Source organism: Rattus rattus, chromosome 2, assembly GCF_011064425.1.
Source record: "Rattus rattus isolate New Zealand chromosome 2, Rrattus_CSIRO_v1, whole genome shotgun sequence".
NCBI classification, from domain to species: Eukaryota; Metazoa; Chordata; class Mammalia; order Rodentia; family Muridae; genus Rattus; species Rattus rattus.
Genome location: NC_046155.1, coordinates 224,430,654 through 224,450,651, shown reverse-complemented (window position 1 = coordinate 224,450,651; position 19,998 = coordinate 224,430,654). Strand labels below are relative to the sequence as shown.

General features: G+C 42.1%; 1 protein-coding gene across 1 annotated transcript in view; it reads right to left on the bottom strand.

Annotated features, from left to right (window-relative positions):
- Utrn (utrophin) overlaps positions 1–19,998 on the bottom strand; it is a 593,945-nt gene that overhangs the window by 479,066 nt on the left and 94,881 nt on the right. The window contains 1 exon segment of the mRNA XM_032894978.1: positions 1,077–1,138. Coding sequence (XP_032750869.1) covers positions 1,077–1,138 — 62 coding nt within the window.

The following is a 19,998-nucleotide window of genomic DNA, read 5'->3' as shown; positions in this document are numbered from 1 at the left end:
CATGGGCCACAACTCTACACTCCTCATTCGTCCATCAGTCTGTCCTCTCAGAGGCAAGATAAAACATCCTTCAACCAAAAGCTTAAGACCTAAGAAACACTGCAGTCAGGTAATGAACTGTAAGTCTGGAGATGGGCACTTTGGTTTTGTTTTCAGGAGACAGGGTGTCCTTATACTGCCCAGGCTGACCTCGAACTCCTGGGCCAAGTGACCCTCCTGCCACAGCCTCCCAAGTATCATGTGCGGTTGCACCTGACTGGAGAGACATGGGGTAGCTTTTAAACTGTACCCCTATTTAAAGACACATGAAATCAGCCTCACCTTCCCACAAAGACATGCCAGTGTCGGTGGCTCTGACTTTACAAGTTTTGACTACAGAACACCTTCGTTTGAAAGAGCTTTCAAGAGACCGGAGTGGTTGTTCCCCACATAAGAGCACTGGCGGCTCTTGCAGAGGGCCCAATTCAGTTCAAGCACCCAGGCTATGGTTCACAACCCTCTGTAACTCCAATTCTAGGGGACCTGATGCCCTCCTCTAACTTCTGAGGGCATCAGAATGAAACCTATACATACATGTAGGCAATACATATACAATAAAACAAACCAATCTTTTTAAAAGTAGCTTCCATACCAGTTTAAAGACAAACAAAGAAACCTTTCCTCTTCAACTCCCTATCTTAGAGTCAATCAACCCAAAGATTGTTCCCAGATTAAGAGTTGAAGAGGGGAAAAAAAAAATACATCCTACCTACTATAACTATTGCACATTTAAAACCAACATGAAACCTCTCATTTTACCATACCACCCTCCCCCAAATTCTGAACATAGTGGTGCTTATGTTCCAGTGGTTACAGATGCTGATTAAGAGCAGACCAGTGAAGGACAGAGAGGATGGATAACGGTATTCGTCACACTCAGAGGAGGAAAAGCCTATCACTGTTGCACAGGGCAGAAAGAGTGCCTGAGGTTTCATGGTTAACCATGCTAAAGGAACTGGTCATCTTTTTTAGCTACGCAGACACAAGTCAGAAGGAGGCATTGACCACAGAGTAAAATCCACCAGCATCTCAGATACCTTTGAAAATCGAGCGTTTATCCATTTGGTAAAGGTTTTCTTCTGTACATCGTTGTGTTCATCTGCAGGAGAGAAAGAAAAGACAAGAGTGTGATAAATACAACCATCTCCTTCCTCGGCAGCTTGAGATAGACATCTATACAACACGAGGCAAGAAACACACAGCTATGAAGGAAACCATTGATGGAGCCCACCAACTTCTACAACAGAGAGAGACTCAGTCACCTCACCCAAGAGTCCTGGGTGTCACTCCCAGTTCTGAAATCCAAGTTTGAGTGCTACCATCCGGACCTTACTTCACAACTGCACGTGTCACCTTGTCAGCTGCATTTTAAGTATACTACAAGCATGATAAACATGTGTGATCGTTTTCATTTTCAGTGTGACAGAATCTAGGATCCTCTGGGAAGCATGAGTGCACGAGGGAGTACATAGAACTGGTTGGGCTTGGGAATGTGTGTGGTGAACTGTCTTGACTGTGCTAATTAAGTTGGGAAGACCGGCACCTCGGGTGAATGGCATCATCCAGTTTAGAATCCTAGACTGTAGAAAGCTGGAGACAGCGAGCTCAACAGTAGGGATCTGTGAATTAATTCTCCCTTTACTCTTGACTGTGAATCTGTGCAACTGCTTAAGGCTTCTACCTGAATCCCCACAACAGTGGATCATAACCTGGAATTGTAAGCAAATAGATCCCTTTAGGTAATGAAGCAGGGCCAACATGTCCCGCCAAAAAGTTACTCAATATTAACTTAAAAAATTCATAACTACTCCTTCTTCACACAAATCTTACCCCTTCTAGAACAAAAAGGGGTATAAGATTCCTAATCAGTTATCTGACACATTTTCTTGACCAAAGGGAAAAAAAAGGAGCAACATAGAGTCAAAATGGTTTTAAACTTTAAATACATTTTAATATTTAATTTATCATGTTGAGGGCTGGAGAGATGGCTCAGTGGTTAAGAGCACTGACTGCTCTTCCAAAGGTCCTGAGTTCAAATCCCAGCAAACACATGGTGGCTCACAACCATCTGTAATGAGATCTGATGCCCTCTTCTGGTGTGTCTGAACAGCTACAGTGTACTTATATATAATAAATAAATAAATCTTTAAAAAAAATTTATCATGTTGAATTACTGTCTATGTGTATCTATGTGTGGGTATGTGTATGTGAGTGCAAATGCCCACGGAGTACAGAAGAGGGCATCGGATCCTCTTAAGTCAGAGTTACAAGAGGTTATAGCCACCATGTAGGCGCTAGAAACTGAACTCCAGCCTTCTGAGGAACAGTTATGTGTTCTTACCCACTCCAGCCACCCCCCCCAGACAAACATTTTTACAAGCATATTAACCAGAAGAATTAACAAACATTATCAACTCCAATGTGATTACGAATTCATTGGGCAAGGCACAAGTACCGTCAAACAGCTAAAGAAGCTCAAATGTCTTGAAAACGAGCCAAGTGAATTAAGTGGATAAGGAGATCACATGGTACTACAGCGCCAGCAGCAAAAGCAGCACGCATTACAGACAAATAGATCACATTCCGAGCCACTTTTTAGGTGATTCTGAGTTAAGTACCACAGTGTCATCTACCCTCAAAGTCCTTGACTGCAAGACAGAAATAAATGCTAACTATAATGTAAGGTGCTATGCTGATAAATAAAACTTTTCTTCTGATAAGTAAAAGTCTTGGTGAATGAGAATGGCTTATATTCCCATAGGCTCATATATTTGAATACTTTGTCTCTAGTTGGTGGAACAGTTTGAGAAGGATTAAGAGGTGTGGCCTTGTTAGAGGAGGCATGTAACCAGGGGTCAGATTTGAGCTTATGAGTCAGATATACGCCCTCAGCTACCACTCTAGTAATCATTGCTGCTGTCTGATCCCATATTCCCTACCATGATGACCCTGGACTATAACCCTCTAATACTATGAACCTCAAATGCTTTCTTTTATAGGTTGCATTGGTCCTAGAGCTTGGTCAAAGCAGTAGAAAAGTAACTAAGACACCAGGTATTTAGTTTATGGTTGTAAAAACAATGGCATAAACCATGAACGAACAGGAAAACAACAGTCCAGCTTTATCACTTCCCATTACGTAATTCGAGCACTCTCCAATTTTCTACTAAAACTAACAAATGTCATTGTTGGTTGAACACCTAAAAAGTGATGTGTAAACTACCCGTGAATAGTTCTGAAAGCAATCTATATTCCAAATAGTCCAAGAAGCTGTGGGTCCATCTACGTACCTCAACCTATTACAACATACTCCAGGCACTATCACAACAGGAAGAGACCGTCCTGCACACATCACAAAGGGACCACCTTTATATGGTAATGAGGACCCTCTTGCTAGTAAGTAAGGCTGTATGTAGTACTATAGTTTGGGAAAGAAGATTCCCCTCAAAGGACCATGTATTAAAAGGCTTCTTTCCCTTTGGATACATTCGAAAAAGTGGAAGCTTCAACAGGGAAACCTTGCTCTAAGTACTTAAGTCACTGGGGGAATATCTTGAAGGGGATAAGAGGTTCCCTGCCTCTTCCTCTTATTCCCTTGGTTCTCCACCCATTTTCTCTGCCACCTATCCCTGGCTATTGCTACATGGTACAGAAACTAAAGGTCTACTTAGTCATGGACTCTGATCTTCAGAGCTATGAGCCAACATAAACCTTTTCTCCTATAAGTCAACTATCTGTCCTGGTTGGTATTTTTTGTCAATTTAACACAAGCTACAGTTGTCTGGGAAGAGGAACCTCAACTGAGAAAACACCTCCATTAGATTAATCTATAGGCAGGTCAATAAGGCATTTTCTTGATTAATAATCATTGTGGGAAGGCCCAGACCATTATAGATAGTACCAGACCAGTAACTTTATCTTAGTTATTTCATTATTCCTACAGATAACTGGCTAACACATCAAGTCTATGATAAAGTTGTGTTCTAGTAGTATATGGAAAGTGTGTATGAGAATGGTCTACGTAGGGTCATATGTTTGAATACGTGGCCCACAGCTGGTAGAACTGTTTGAGAAGGACTCAGAGGTGTAGCCTTGCTAGAGGAGGTATGTCACTAGGGGGCGGTCTTTTGTCAAAAGCTCATGCCATTCTCAGGTAGCTCTTTCTGCTTCCAGTCAGTCGATGGGAACATAAGCTCTGAGCTACTGCTCCAGCACCATGCTTGCCTGCCGCCACGGTTCCAGCCATGATAATCACGGATTCTAACCCTCTGAAACTGTGAGCTCCAAATTAATGCCTTCTTTTATAAGTTGCTTCAGTCACAGTCTTTTACCACAGTCAATAGAAAAGTAACTAAGACAGAAGGAGAATTTATAACCGAAAGGCTGTTCCTGTAATGAATATAACAGCTCTAGAGAGAGAGTGTGAGCTTGCAGATCCATAAAGGAAATTGGAGAGCAACCCTAAGGCACAAGGGGAACGACAGTATAAAAAGACACTAAGGAGATTCTTGATGCTAACAGTGCTGAAAGGTGACCTGCATCCCAGGAAGGACAATGAAGACTGTCACCAGCCCCTATTCCAGTTTTATGCATTATCTGATCGATGCCACAAAGTCATTAATCAAGGAGACTTGCTTACACACACAGAATGCCCCGGCCTTTACCACTAAACCCCAGAAGGACAGAGCTGACATTACAGCCAGAGCACAAGGCTATACTGGGTACATCTACCTATAAACGGTCACTACACCAGCCTTGCTGAAAGGAATTTAATGTTAAACATCTGTGTTTGGGACACTTAACATAATAACATGTCCTAGGACTCTAAAGGAGGTTTGCTTTTGTAAATTGTGCTGTATCCCTCATCCTTTAATCCTATGAATAAGAAAGTTCCTAAGTAAATATTCTCTCACTTTCATAATGTTCACACGACTTAAGAATACCTGACAGCCAGGCAATGGTGGCGTGTATCCTTAATCCCAGCACTCAAGGAGCAAAGGCAGGTGGGTCTGAGTGCAAGGATATCCCCTGGTCTACAGAGTGAATTCCAGGACAGCCAGGGCTACACAGATAAACCCTGAACCAAAACAAAAACAAAAATAAAACAAAACAAAACAAAAAAAAAAAGAATCTTGACAATAAAAATAAGGAAAGTGGAAAATACAGAAATGTAACAATATTTCATTATTCAATGTATTTCAAACTTTCAACTTTCATGAACATATTAAGTCTAGATGTAGAGCCCAGTGGTCGCAAATGTGCACAGAGCCAAAGCTCTGGGTCCGATTCCCAGAAAGGTGGGGAACTGGGGAGTAATTAAAGCATCTGATAGAGCACAGATTTTCCTCTGTAGGTTGGCCAAAGAAGGTTTCCTACATCAGCTGTAGGAAAACATAAATTGTTAAAATAAATTCCCATAGAAAGAGATGTTCATAAGAACGAAGCTACGTTTCCTCTAACATAGCCTAGAACTTTTTACTCAAATCAACGCCTACCTGATAATGAAATAAAGTATATGGCCATAAAAGGTAACATCCAGCTGTTGGAAAATACTCCAAAATGTGCAGACATTCTTTTGTATTTACTTTCCTGACACAACTGGAAGTAGAGAAAAGATCTGTATACGTCTATAGCTTGCCCGCTCCGCTGCCCATTCCCCTCTCTTCTCCTCTCTAACTCCATGATTGCAAAGATGCAGTTAATGAACACGAGATAGCCTGAGGCTTTTCAATCATGGAAAATATAAAACATGTGGAATAGGGAGGGAAGGCCCTTCCAGAGAACACGAGATGGGTTCCCAGCACCTGGGCTGGACAGCTCAAAACTGTCTCCAGCTCAAAGGGACCTTGGACACTTGTATTCGTGTACATGTACACACACACACACACACACACACACACACACACACGAAATTAAAAATAAAATGCTTTTTAAAGACAAAAGAATGAGGAGCCATTGCTAATATAATTAATGCCCTCCATGTCACAATGGTAAATAATCCTGGCTCAAATTCCTCATCAGTAACTCAGGAAACAACTGAAAAACCTGTCATGGTGTTATCATCTACCCTTCATCTTCCTAGATAATTACACAGAGCTTGAAGAGCCTCGCTGGGGATGCCGTCCACAGTACAGTGACTGCCTAGCATTCCTGGGATCCAGGACCGACTGCAGCTCCACGGAAAAGGATCAGAGAGCTTCAGTAGTCTCGAGCTAAGTCTGGGAAGACTCCTCACAGGTAAAGGTGCTTATTGCCAAGCACGGGGATCCTCTCTGATTCCTTGGAACTACACGGGGGAAGGAGAAAACAGAGCCATGAAAATTACCTTCTGCTCCCTGGATACACACATGGCACATGTGCACACCCACACATTCACACAATAAATAAATGCAAACAGAAGGAAAAACAGGCGGTGGGAGAAATGGTTCAGCAACTAAGCTTTCTGCTCTTCCAGAACAGCTAGGTTCAGTTCCCAGCATGCACTTGGGGCAGTTCATGGCCACCTGTAACTCCAGCTTCAAAACATCCACCAACAGCTTTTGACCTTCATAGACCCCTGCATATACATGGCACATGTGCATGTGTGCGCACACACACACACACACACACACACACACACACACACATACACACACACACTAAACCTTAGAAAAGATTTGAACAGTTTGTATTACAATTCTCATTATCAAACAGGCTAATTGATTGGTTTAACCTCTGACAAAAAACTGTAGAAACACAGAATATAATCCCTCGTCTACTTAAGCCGATCGCATACTGGCTGAGGATGTAAGAACCATGCACTCAGCTGGTCCACCTCTTCTTCAACGTGTACGCTTTTGGGGTCCCAAACTTATAAACCGACGCTTTCATTAGACAGGAATTTTAGAATTCCCTTCTGAGACCCTGCGCTGTCTTAGCAAATCTTATCATCGGTGACCTTTCTCCATTAGGGAAAAAAAGCACGGGGCTGAATTAGGAGAAGAAAAAATGTGTTAAACCCCTTAAGGCTGCTTTTCCAAATTCTTCTAAATATTTTTGCTCTTCTTAAATTCTCCCGGCATGCTCATACAAATCCAAGGGCCAACGATGCTGCCTGGGCTAGAATTCGATTGCTGTAATCTGTGAAACAAGAAATACCAAGGAGGCCAGTAAAGATTTGGAGGTATAAAATGGCTTCAGTTCTCTATAGTGGAATAAATAGCTTTTAATAGAACTTTGCAATGAGGAGCTAGGGTCAGTAGGTAAAGTGCTGGGCATAAAAGAATACAGACCCAAGTTCAGATCCTCAGAACACTTGTGAAGGCGTGGTCACATATGCCTGTAATCCCCGTTGTGGGGAAGCAGAGATGGGATTCCAGGGGCTTGCTAGCCAGACAGTCTAACTTAGTGGTTCTCAATCTGGGGGCTGGGATCCCTCTGTGGGTTGAATGACCTTTTCACAGAGGTGACCTAAGACGATCATGCAGAGCAGAGATCTACATTATGATTCCTAACAGTAGCAAATTGCAAGTAGCAACAGAAATAATTTTATGGTTGGGGGGGTCACCACAACATGAGGAACTATATGAAAGAGTCGCGACTTCAGAAGGTTGAGAATCACGGAACTAACTGAATCGGGTAAATTCTGGATTCCGTGAAAGACCCTAGCTCCCCAAAAAAATAGAGAGTGATTGAAGAAGACACTCACCATTGGCTCTGGCATCACAAACCTGTGCACACCATAAGAGTAAATAACACACACACACACACACACACACACACACACACACACACCCTCTGTTTCTAGACAGACAGACAGACAGACGGACAGACGGACAGACGGACAGACAAGCCATGATGAAAACCATTAACATTAAAAGGAAACAGCATCCTCCTAACATATTTTTGAAGCAATTTAATTGTGACCAACTGGCTGGCCCTAACACGAGTTCCACAAAATTCGAGCGTTCAGAAAAGAAATGTCTGGCCTGGATGAACTCAGATGGGCTTTATTAATTGAAGCCTCTTTCACAGATTTAACACCTCCTCAAAAGTGAGGATAGAGGAGCAACAATAACACTCAGTCTACAGTCCACTTCCTCGTGCTCTGGACTCTCCCCGTGAGTGACCCTTAGTACACCTTGATGAAGACAAGGACATGCCTTCTACACTCATGTCTTCTGTGCTCTCTAAACAAGACCAAATCCTTCATTCAAAGACGATGCACTAAAATATCATACAGAAACAGTATCATCTGATACTTTGTAACAATGAATATTTTTCATAGACAAAGAGCAAACCAACAGGAGACAGACTCCCCCAGTCAGAGTGCTTTAAGGCTGAGCATACTCTCAAAGAACCAAAAGGGAAACGGAAAAACACCTCGACGTTAAAAGGGTTAACCTTCAGAATGATCAATTACTGAAATGCTGGAGTTTGTTGAGTAGAATCTAGTCAGGGCAAAGAGAAACATAAAACTGCACTTACCCTGTTTTACTTTCTGGAGCTACCGAAACTTAACTTGAAAGAATGTGTAAGATTTATAGGGACCTGACACTGCCTTAAATCTTCTCTCTAGAGGTGCATTTTGGGGAAGAAATAAGTGCTTAAAGCCTTAAGTCTTGTGGGTAGGGATTCAGTTTACAGGTAGAGGGCTCGCCTAGAATGTGCACGGCCCTAGGGACAGTCTCTGATGATGGAGGAGAAAGTTTGCCACTTGGGAAACATCAAGCACGGTACACGTGTTGCAAACATATCAGTACAAAGGATTCCGGTGGCAGACACAGCTCGCCTATGCTTACAAATGCTTCCTTTCAGATTTTTGTGAATCTTTTTTTAATCGATTGTGATAGCACAGAGTGAAAGGAGGTTACTCAGGGAGAGTGACAGTGGGGTCACTGTCTTTTTTTTTTTTTTAATGACTGACAAGAGATTAACTTAATTCATGAAGTAAAATTCCTATGCAATTGGATCCCTCGTGTTACTGTTATTCTTACTAACTAGGAAATCTCAAGACAGAGATTAAGAGGTATGGAAACTCTGAGAATGGAAGTTTTAAAGACTTAACCTAGACAACACCCCAGTGATCTACTGTTGGCCTTTGTGTGAGTTCTGATTGTCAACGACAGAAATAGAGCTTTACAAGACTCAGTCATCATAGATCAATCTCATCTCAATTCATATATTCTATTAGTTCCCCTATATTGTAAGGATTCCTTTAAATCTGTCACAAACTTATAAAATGTCACAATAAATTTTTTTTTCAAAAATCCCGTAATTCTCACAAAAGCTTGGAGGCTCCATCTTGGTCGTCCAAGACGACCAAGACTGTCTATCACTAGGAAGGAATATGTACAACGAGGGTAATCTTAAGGCCAGACTGGACCACCTAAAGAGACTCTATCTAAAATACACAAATATTTCCCATCTTGAAATATATTAATAAAATATATTCTGTCTGAAACAGGGTTTCTCTTTGTAACAGCCCTGGCTGACCCAGAACTCATTTTGTGGACCAGGCTAGCCTAAAACTTACAGAGATCCACCTGCCTCTACCTCTAAGTGCTGGGATTAAAAGTGTGTCTGACTGTGGTTAGGACACAACGGCAACCAACAGATTGGGGAAAGATCTTTACCAATCCTATAACAGATAGAGGCCTTATATCCAAAATATACAAAGAACTCAAGAAGTTAGACCACAGGGAGACAAATAACCCTATTAAAAAATGGGGTTCAGAGCTAAACAAAGAATTCACAGCTGAGGAATGCCGAATGGCTGAGAAACACCTAAAGAAATGTTCAACATCTTTAGTCATAAGGGAAATGCAAATCAAAACAACCTCACACCAGTGAGAATGGCTAAGATCAAAAACTCAGGTGACAGCAGATGCTGGCGAGGATGCAGAGAAAGAGGAACACTCCTCCATTGTTGGTGGGATTGCAGACTGGTACAACCATTCTGGAAATCAGTCTGGAGGTTCCTCAGAAAATTGAACATTGAACTGCCTGAGGATCCAGCTATACCTCTCTTGGGCGTATACCCAAAAGATGCCCCAACATATAAAAAAGACACATGCTCCACTATATTCATAGCAGCCTTATTTATAATAGCCAGAAGCTGGAAAGAACCCAGATGCCCTTCAACAGAGGAATGGATACAGAAAATGTGGTACATCTACACAATGGAATATTACTCAGCTATCAAAAACAATGACTTTATGAAATTCATAGGCAAACGGTTGGAACTGGAAAATATCATCCTGAGTGAGGTAACCCAATCACAGGAAAACACACATGGTATGCACTCATTGATTAGTGGCTATTAGCCCAAATGCTTGAATTACCCTAGATGCCTAGAACACATGAAACTCAAGACGGATGATTAACATGTGAATGCTTCACTCCTTCTTTAAAAGGGGAACAAGAATACACTTGGCAGGGAAGAGAGAGGCAAAGATTAAAACAGAGACAGAAGGAACACCCATTCAGAGCCTGCCCCACATGTGGCCCATACATATACAGCCACCCAATTAGACAAGATGGATGAAGCAAAGAAGTGCAGGCCGACAGGAGCCAGATGTAGACCTCTCCCGAGAGACACAACCAGAATACAGCAAACACAGAGGCGTATGCCAGCAGCAAACCACTGAACTGAGAACAGGACCCCTGTTGAAGGAATCAGAGAAAGGACTGGAAGAGCTTGAAGGGGCTCAAGACCCCATATGAACAACAATGCCAAGCAACCAGAGCTTCCAGGGACTAAGCCACTACCTAAAGACTATACATGGACTGACCCTGGGCTCCAACCTCATAGGTAGCAATGAATATCCTAGTAAGAGAACCAGTGGAAGGGGAAGCACTGGGTCCTGCTAAGACTGAACCCCCAGTGAACTAGATTGTTGGGGGGAGGGCAGCAATGGGGGGAGGATGGGGAGGGGAACACCCATAAAGAAGGGGAGGGGGAGGGGTTATGGGGATGTTGGCCCGGGAAAGGGAATAACACTCGAAATGTAAATAAGAAATAATCAAGTTAATAAAAAAAAAAATTAGATGCAGAGATTAGAAAGTCACTGGTAAGTGACTCTCAATCTTTCTTTAAAAGACACCACACAGTTCTTTACAGAAATCCAACACTTCCAAACTAAGCAGTGGTCTGTAAATAATGAGGAATCTAATCTATTGCTGTCAATGTGGCAGACACTAGGAGGTCCTTCCATGTTTTCTTCTGTTCAAATTATACTGCTGCTGAGAAAAGCAAACACTTTTTTGTCGTTAAAATTTTCTGTTTACTATTTTTCACATATCTTTTCAGTATTACAATACTTACAAAGATTTTAATTCATAGATGTATTTATTGGCAACGTTCATTTATTTATTTGTTTTTGGTCAGGGTTCTTTGTATTTAAATGATTTGTCCATTGAGTTTACTTTTTATTTATGATATAATAATATGATTACAAAATGTATTCCTTCCCTTTTCTACTTCTGATCCATCCCATATACTTCTCCTTGCTTTCTTTCAAATTCAATTAATTTTTAATTAATTGCTGTTAAATGAATACTTGTATATGTATGTACACATATATTCCTAAATACACCCTGCTCAGTCTATATAATGTTATTATTATGCATTTTTTTCATAGATAACCATTTGGTATGGGTTAAGCCATTGGTGGACTCTTTATTAGAGAAGACTTTTCTCCTGTTTTCATCATTTTTTTTAGTTGCCTTAGTTTTTGTGTGTGTGTGTGTGTGTCTGTTTCTCTCTCTCTCTCTCTCTCTCTCTCTCTCTCTCTCTGTGTGTGTGTGTGTGTGTGTGTGTGTGTGTGTGTGTGTGTGTGTGTAACTTTGAAGCTGTGTGGGCTTTTCCCCACATACTCTAACATATCTATTTGTATCATTCTTTTTCAGCTCATGATTGGCAATCATATTGGTCAAACATTATGTGTATAGCTTCTGATATTGCTAGAATATAGACTCTCACAGAAAATTTCTGCTCCTCTGGTTCTTCTGAAATATTCCCTAAGCTTTATGTTCAGAGGGGTTTTGTAGATTAATTGTTGAAATTGGGTTCCACACTCTGTGTTCTGTTTGGTTGTGGTTTTCTATAACGATCTCAGTCTGTTGCAAAGAAAAGTTTCCTTCATGAGGGTTGAAGCATTCACTCATCTTCAGATATTAGTAGAAACATTTAGAGTGTTACAAAGGATTATTTTGGTTTAATAAAAAATAATGGTAGTAGTTGCTTATTAAAAAAGAAGTGTGTCTGCCCAAAAAAATTAATTTTTTAAAAAAGAGAAGAATACTGTCAGAAGCAAAAATCTCATTCCATTTGTAATAGCAAGATTATTTTTCTATATAGCTGATATACAAAACATTTTTCATCTTTGTTTTACATTTATCGTGTGCATGTATGTGTGTGTGTGAGAGTGTGTGTGTGTGTGTATGTGTATGTGTATGTATGCATGTATGTGTGTGTATGTGTGTGTGTATCAATGCACACATGCACTACAGACATGGAAAGATCAGAGCATGACTTGCTAGAGCAGGTTCTCCTTGCCCATCATGTAGGTCCCTGGGATTGACAGGATGGTGGGTGGACGGGTGGGAAGGTAGGTAGGTAGGTGGGTAGGTGGGTGGACAGGTGGGTGGATGGTGAGTGGGTAGGAGGGTAGGTAGATGGGTGGGTAGGTGAATGGGTGGGTGGATAGGTGGGTAAGTAGGTAGGGGGTAGGTAGGTGGATGGTGGGTAGGTGGGTAAGTAGGTGGATGGGTGGGTGGATGGGTGGGTAGGTGGGTAGGTAGGGGGTAGGTAGGTGGATGGGTGGGTAGATGGGTGGGTAGGTGGGTAGGTAGGTAGGGGGATAGGTAGGCGGATGGGTGGGTAGGTGAGTAGGCAGATAGGTGGATGGGTGGATGGATGCACAGGTGGATGGTGGGTGGCTCAGTGGATGAGTGGATAGGTGGGTAAATGGGTGGGTAGGTAGAGGGTGGATGGATGGATGAGAGGATGGGTGGGTGGGGAGATGAGGGCATGAGTAGGTGGATGGGTGGGTGGATATGTGGATGAATGGTGGCTGGGTACAAAGCCTTATCCAGGATGTAACTGTGAATTCTGCTTATACTAAGTGCCTGGCAGCAGTGAACCCCGGCGTGAGCTGGGAGTGCTGGGAGGTACGCTGTTCTTCCAGAAACGGGACGGGTGACAATGGAAGGCAGACTAAGTGAAGGAAAGCACCTAAAATGCAGCCTTGGGTTCATGGCCACAGAGGCCCGAAAGACTTCAGGGTGTCTCAGTGGTTCCCATCTGGGATCAACTGCTGAATGGTGAATATATTCCCTAGACATCCCACGCTAACGGTTAAATGGAAAACAATCCCTTCAGTCTAGATGCTAAATCCATAAGGGTCCTGTCAGCCATTATTAGCTGGAGGGGTTTTAGCTATGTGATGCCAGTTACATCATGAGCCCAAATCCTCTTGCCAAAATTGTGCTGCCTAGAGAAATGTCTTACTGGTAACACAGAACTTCTGTTTTGGTTTTGGTTTTTTTTTGGAGACGTTAGAGACTTAACACAGGATCTTGTACAGTCAAGGCAATGAGCTGAATCCTCAGCCCTGTTTGTTTTTGCTTTCTTTCTTTTTCTCTTTTTTTTAAATTTGCTTTTAGTGCATTGGTGTTTTGCCGGCTTGTATTTCTGTGTGAGGGTGCCGGGTCCCCAGAATTGGAGTTACAGCCAGCTGTGAGCTGACATGAGGGTCCTGGGAATTGAACCTGGGTCCTTTGGAAAAGTGGTCAGTGTGGTCTGACTACTGAGCCATCTCTCTACCCACCCACCCACCCCAGACCTGTTTCTTATACTGCTTCTTTGAAACAGTGTCTCACAAGTTACTCAGGCTGGTCTTGGATTTACAGTAAACTCTAAGCCGTGATTCTACAGCCTCAGCTGCAGAAGAAGCAGGAATTGTAAGCCTCCAGGCCTACCTTAACGTAAACACTTTTAAAATCTCTACTAACCACACTTTAAAAAAGTAGAGTTCATTTCAGTATATGTGTTATTTCCACGTTCGTTTTTTATTTAGCCCACGACATCCAAAATGCTACTTCAGCACGCACTCAGAAGTTTTACATTGCACTGCCATCTAACACCCTCTCTCACATTAAGACTCTGTAGTCCAGTGTGTATTTTATTTCCAGCGCCACCTGAATCTGGGCCAGCTATACTGCAGGTACCCAGCAGCCAACACTGTGGAAGGTCAGCTCAGCTCTAGAATATCTTTGCATTTACTATAACTAAAGCCTTAGTGCCCTTCAGAAGGACAGAGAGAAATGGCTTATCTCTCCTGCTAACTGGCTGCCTGACAGCCTAAGGAGCCCAGTGCTGATATTGACTGTTTTGTGAATGCCAATGTCCCTGGCAACATTTTATCTAAAACTTACCTCCATTCAAACATGAGAGGATGGACGGATAACTCCGATACCTCATTGTCAGGCACTTGGAGCGAATATTGTCAACCAAAAGTAACAGAAAATTTAACGGTGTGAATGATTATTTTGGCTTAGGTCCTTTTATAGAACTTCTGCCCCAGTAAATGAATAAACAAAAGAAACTTTGCAGTGGCTGGTAACAGTCTCATCTCCTACTCAGTAAGCTGTATACCTATTTTGTAGAAAACACTATACAAAAAAATGACATGTACTGAGTATCTTAGTTACTGTCCTATTGCTGTAGAGAGACACCATGACCAAAGCATCTCTTATAAAGAAAGCAGTCCACTGGGGGCTTGCATTTAGCTTCAGAGGATTAATTAATAATCATTATGACTGGGAATGTGGTGGCACACAGGCAGTCACCCTGATCCATGGACAGAGAAAAAGACACTCTGCCTGATGTGAGCTTTAGAAACTCAACCCTAACTCCAACCTACTCCAACAAAGCCACACCTCCTCATCCTTCCCAAACAGTTCCACTAACTGGCAGTCAATGAATCACTCACTCAAGCATTTGAGGCTATGGGAACTGTTTTCATTCAAATTACTATACTGAGGAAGGGTCCCCTGCAGAAGTCAAAAGGAACATTAGAAAGCAAATGAACCCTACTCTGTTTTATGGTGAAGCTTATCTATTTGTGAAATAAGATTAAACTGCTTGTATCTGTGCCTGGTTTTCCAGTGGGCACTGTACTTCAGTCTGTTGCAGTAACCAGGTATAAAACAACTGCACCTCTGGGAACCATACATGCCCCAAGTTGATTCAGCAGAAAAACACTGAGCAAGAGGCGGTCAAAACCACACAGTTTACAACTTCTGCGAAACAAAAAAAACAAAACAAACAAACAAAAAAACACCCAAGTACTAACAGACAAAATGACAATTACGAAGATAGAAAGAGTAAAAAATAATAATGACGATTATGTACAAGAAATACCAGGAACAAATGGTGGCCAGCCCTTAGACTTCCTCAATGGTCCAAGACTTTAGCACTTTCAGAAAACCAACACAAACCTGCGGGAAAGAGGGGCATGTCTGTTGTTTGTTCCTGTACTTTAATGGCATGTCACCTGCTGCAAATATGTTTAAATTTTTAAAGGTTGTTTATGTTTTTTTTTTATTTTTCTATTTGAAGGTTTTTACGTTGGGTCATAATTTAAAACCGAAGCATAACACCATAAATATGAAGAGGGGTTGGCAAGATGGCGTGCAGGGTAAAGCCGCTTTGTTCGCAAGCCTGATGACCTGAGGTTAATCCCTGGAAACTCACAAAGGTGGGAAGAGAGAATCCTCAGACCTCCGCACATGCACCCCGTGTGGAGAAGAATCATTAAAAAATGATTGTTTAAAGTAATTTAAAATAATTAAAATTTCAAAACGGCAAGTCCACTAAAATGCAACCTTTTGTCCAAGATAAATATTTATAGGAAGCTGGAAAAAGTGTCAGGAAGGAACACTGTGTTCCCCCTTCAGAAGTCAAGGGAAAAGATTTCTTCCCATGAATCTTCTTGAGAAATTAACCCACATGGCACAGACCTCTGCACTTGAGGTGGCACAAAATGACATGCAAAGCATTCCCAGGAGCTACTAAAATGTTTTTTTACTTGGAAGGCATATTCCGACGGGACTGGACAAGGATAAGATGACATCATACACAGGGCAGGCAAACATTGATCCCATTCCAAACTCAAAGCTTTCCTCTAGAGTGCTGATATTAATATATTATCCTTGACATCACCATGAACAATCACAGTTCTCAGAGTTCTACCTCTGCTGATACCGTGCTTGCCTAGAATGCGTGAAGCCCTGGGTTCGACCCCCCCAACACCACATAAACGTGGCAAATCTCTAATCCCAGCACACAGAAGATAAGACAGCAGGATTTTTGCAAGAAAAGAGGCTGGCCTGAGCTACAGCGTAAGACCCTGTCTCAAAAAAAAAAAAAAATAACAAGTAAGTTTCAGAAAAATGACAGGGGCTGAAGATGTGACTCAGTGGTTAAGAGCAGTGCCTGCCCTTCCACAGGACGTGGGTTTATTCCCAGCACCCACAAGGCAGCTCACAAGCATCTGTAACTCCACCTCTAATGGATCCACTGCTCTCTTCTGGTCTCAAGAAACACCAGGCATTCACATGGTGCACACACACACACACACACAAGCAGGTACAACATTGGTGCACATAAAATAAAATTGTAAATTTTATACCAGCACAGAGAATGGCAAATTTGATAACCATCTTCGGCATGAACTAGCTCTTTCTTTTTCTCTCCCACATATGCCTCTTAAAGGCATCAAAAAGTTCTGCTCTGTTTCACAGCTGAAAATCAGAAGGTGAAGCCAAAATGTCTGGTTTCTTTGGAAACTCAGTTATGTGATATGATGTTTTGCTGGGGCAGACAGGTGAGAGGGCGTGTGATGTTTACAAAGAATATACATGTATGACCAGAGACAAGAGGAGGCTCTTGTTCGCCTTTCATGGTGTGGCTGATCTTCTACTGTCATGACGTCATAGAGAGTAACTCTCCAAAGAACTTCTCAAGATATTCTGGTGGCTTCTTGCCATTTCCTTGGACTCTGGCCAATTGTCGGGGCCTCGAGGTTTCTTCTGGATCAAACTGCTGTTGCTGATCCGTGAGTAGTGTCTGCCTAGTACACTAGACTGCTGACGACGAGGATTAGAACAGTCTGAAAGAACTATTTCTAAACAGGTCCACACACCCCATTTCCTATTAACCTTTCTCTTCCCACTACCTCTAGTGGGTGGTGAACTAGACGGGAGGTTGAAGCATTTAAGAACCATAATTAAAGTAGGTTTTTTAAAAAAAAATCTAAGCCTACAAGAAGGAGCTTTTTTTTCATGGATGCTTTTCTGAACTATGTGGTCTTATAGCCAGCAATCCTATGACATTTCTACTCCCACCTTCTTAGATTGGAGAAGCCTTATCATTAAATAAGTCTCATAAGAACAGCAAATGCATTCTCTTTAGGGCTGGGGTTTCCTTCAGAACATTCTCACCGTTAAATCATGTATGCAAGAAAGCACAATGTCAGTCATCCAGGCTCATAGCAACGTGGCTTTTCAAAGAACGGAAATATCCGGTCTCCTTTCTCATTTCCTTCCTGATGAAATGCCAAGGACCTGTGCCCTTTTGCTCCAAAGCGATGCAGCGGTCACTGCCTTCTGGGGACCTGACAATCTCCTTATTGCCATCCTTCCTCCATCTCACAGACTGTGTCACATAAAACTCATAACGAAAGCTTCTTTTCTTGTTCCGATGAGTGACCCTAACAATAAGATCTGGATAGCTAATCATTCATCAGAGTTTTAGCAGTTTCTCACGGGTGACAGTGAACCAACCATTATGACTATAGGGCTTGGACAAGGTGCTACACAGCAGGCTGGGTTACATAATACAGTCTCGAAAGCCCAAACAACAATGGCCACCACAAACTGAAAACGGTGTAAGAAATAAAACACGGGAACTGAAAGCAGACTGTTGGGTTTTACACACTCGTGCCCACAAAAGGTGCTTACTAATCATGATAGCAAACAGATCAAACCAACACAAAAGTTCTTCAATAGAATTAGCAAGACATGATCGATTACATAGTCCTAACAAACAATAGGCCGCATGGTATGTGACACAGGAATTGGACACTTGGGTCACTGTAACAAGTGACATAAACACGGCTGTTTTGTAAATCCACCATCAAACCAGTCACATGCATAGAAATAAAAAGTGGAATGGTGGGGTTGGGGATTTAGCTCAGTGGTAGAGCACTTGCCTAGCAAGCACAAGGCCCTGGGTTCGGTCCCCAGCTCCGAAAAAAAAAAAAAAAAAAGTGGAATGGTAGCTTCCAGGAGATGAGTGGAGAGGGGAGAGAGAAATTAATTGTTCAATGGATATAGAGTTTAAGCTTTGCAACATTTAAAAGAGTTTGGAAAAGATGATTGTACTAGTCCCACATTGCGATAGGAACGTATCTCAAAATGGTGAATATTGCTACCAAATTTTTTTTTTTTTTAATGGAGAAAAGCACATGCAATAAGTGTTTTTCGTTGCCATTTCAGTGTGATCAGTTTTAGTTTGCTTTTTGGTTTTGTTTTCTGAGACAGAATCTTACTCAGTAGTTTGAGCTGGTCTAGAATTCATCGTGTAGCCCAGCCTCTGGACTAACTGGGTTATAGATTTGAGACACCATTCCAAGCTCAGTGTGATTTCCATGAATTGATTTAATAATATAGTGCACATGAGTGCAAGTAGCTGCTGGGACCAGAGGTGTCAGATCCCCTGAAGCTGGGAGCTACAGGGAATTGCAAGCAACTAGATGCTGGTACTAGGAACTGAATTCAGGTCCTCTCCAATAGCAGTACACAGTCTTTTTTTTTTTTTTTTAAGCTTCAAGACTTTTTTTTTTTAAAGGTTTACTTATTTATTATGTATAAGTACACTGTAACTGTCTTCAGATACACCAGAGGAGGGCATCAGATCCCATTACAGATGGTTGTGAGCCACCATGTGGTTACTGGGATTTGAACTCAGGACCTCAGGAAGAGCAGTCAGCGCTCTTAACCACTAAGCCATCTCTCCAGCCCGCAGTACACATTCTTAACTATGGAGCCCTCTCTCCAACCCCTCAGCATAATTTTTAAAGAAGACTCCCAGGATGCTCTAGGCAACAATTCCTCAACACAACAGTAAAAGAGTCTTTTTGTTTCCAATGTCTGCTTTTAAAACCCAAACTTTCAACTTATCTCTTGTTTTGCTTTGAGACAGGGTCTTACCCTACAGCCAAAGCTATAGCCTCTAACTCACGACGCTTCTTCCTCAACCTGTGTTCAACAACAGCCAACGTTTAATATGTCCCTTAGGAATATTAGCACTGGGTAACCAAAATTTTAGAATCAGAATTGGCTTTACTGTGAAACAGGAACACACACGCACACACACACACACACACACACACACACACACACACACACACACACACCCTTTCCACCTTCTTATTTACAAGATTATTCTTGGGGTTTGCCCCTCCAGTAAGGTGAATGGGTAAGACACCACCTGCTCTTGCAATCGGGGAGAGTTACACAGCCATTTCTGGCCAGGCACAGAGCATACTAAGTAGACAACCCAAGAGCAGAAATGGGTGACAGTGAACGCCTTGCTGTTGACCTTCCCCTTAGCTAGGTCCCTAAGCAAGTCACCAGCCCTAACTTTCCTATCTATGGACTAAAGTTAACTTGAGAAGCAAATTAGTTCCTCCTTACAAAACCCAGAGACAGTCTACTACTTCCCCTTAAACTCAGTTATAATGCCACTGAGGTCAACCCAAGGAAGAATTTCAGGAACACTCCTGGCATACAAGACGAGGACACTTTCCCTCTCTAAATGACATTAATAAGAATGAAATGTAACAGCCCGTGTGTCACGTCCTTCGTAGTGATTGAAGAAATACGGGAAAGACAGAAAATTGAAATAATGAG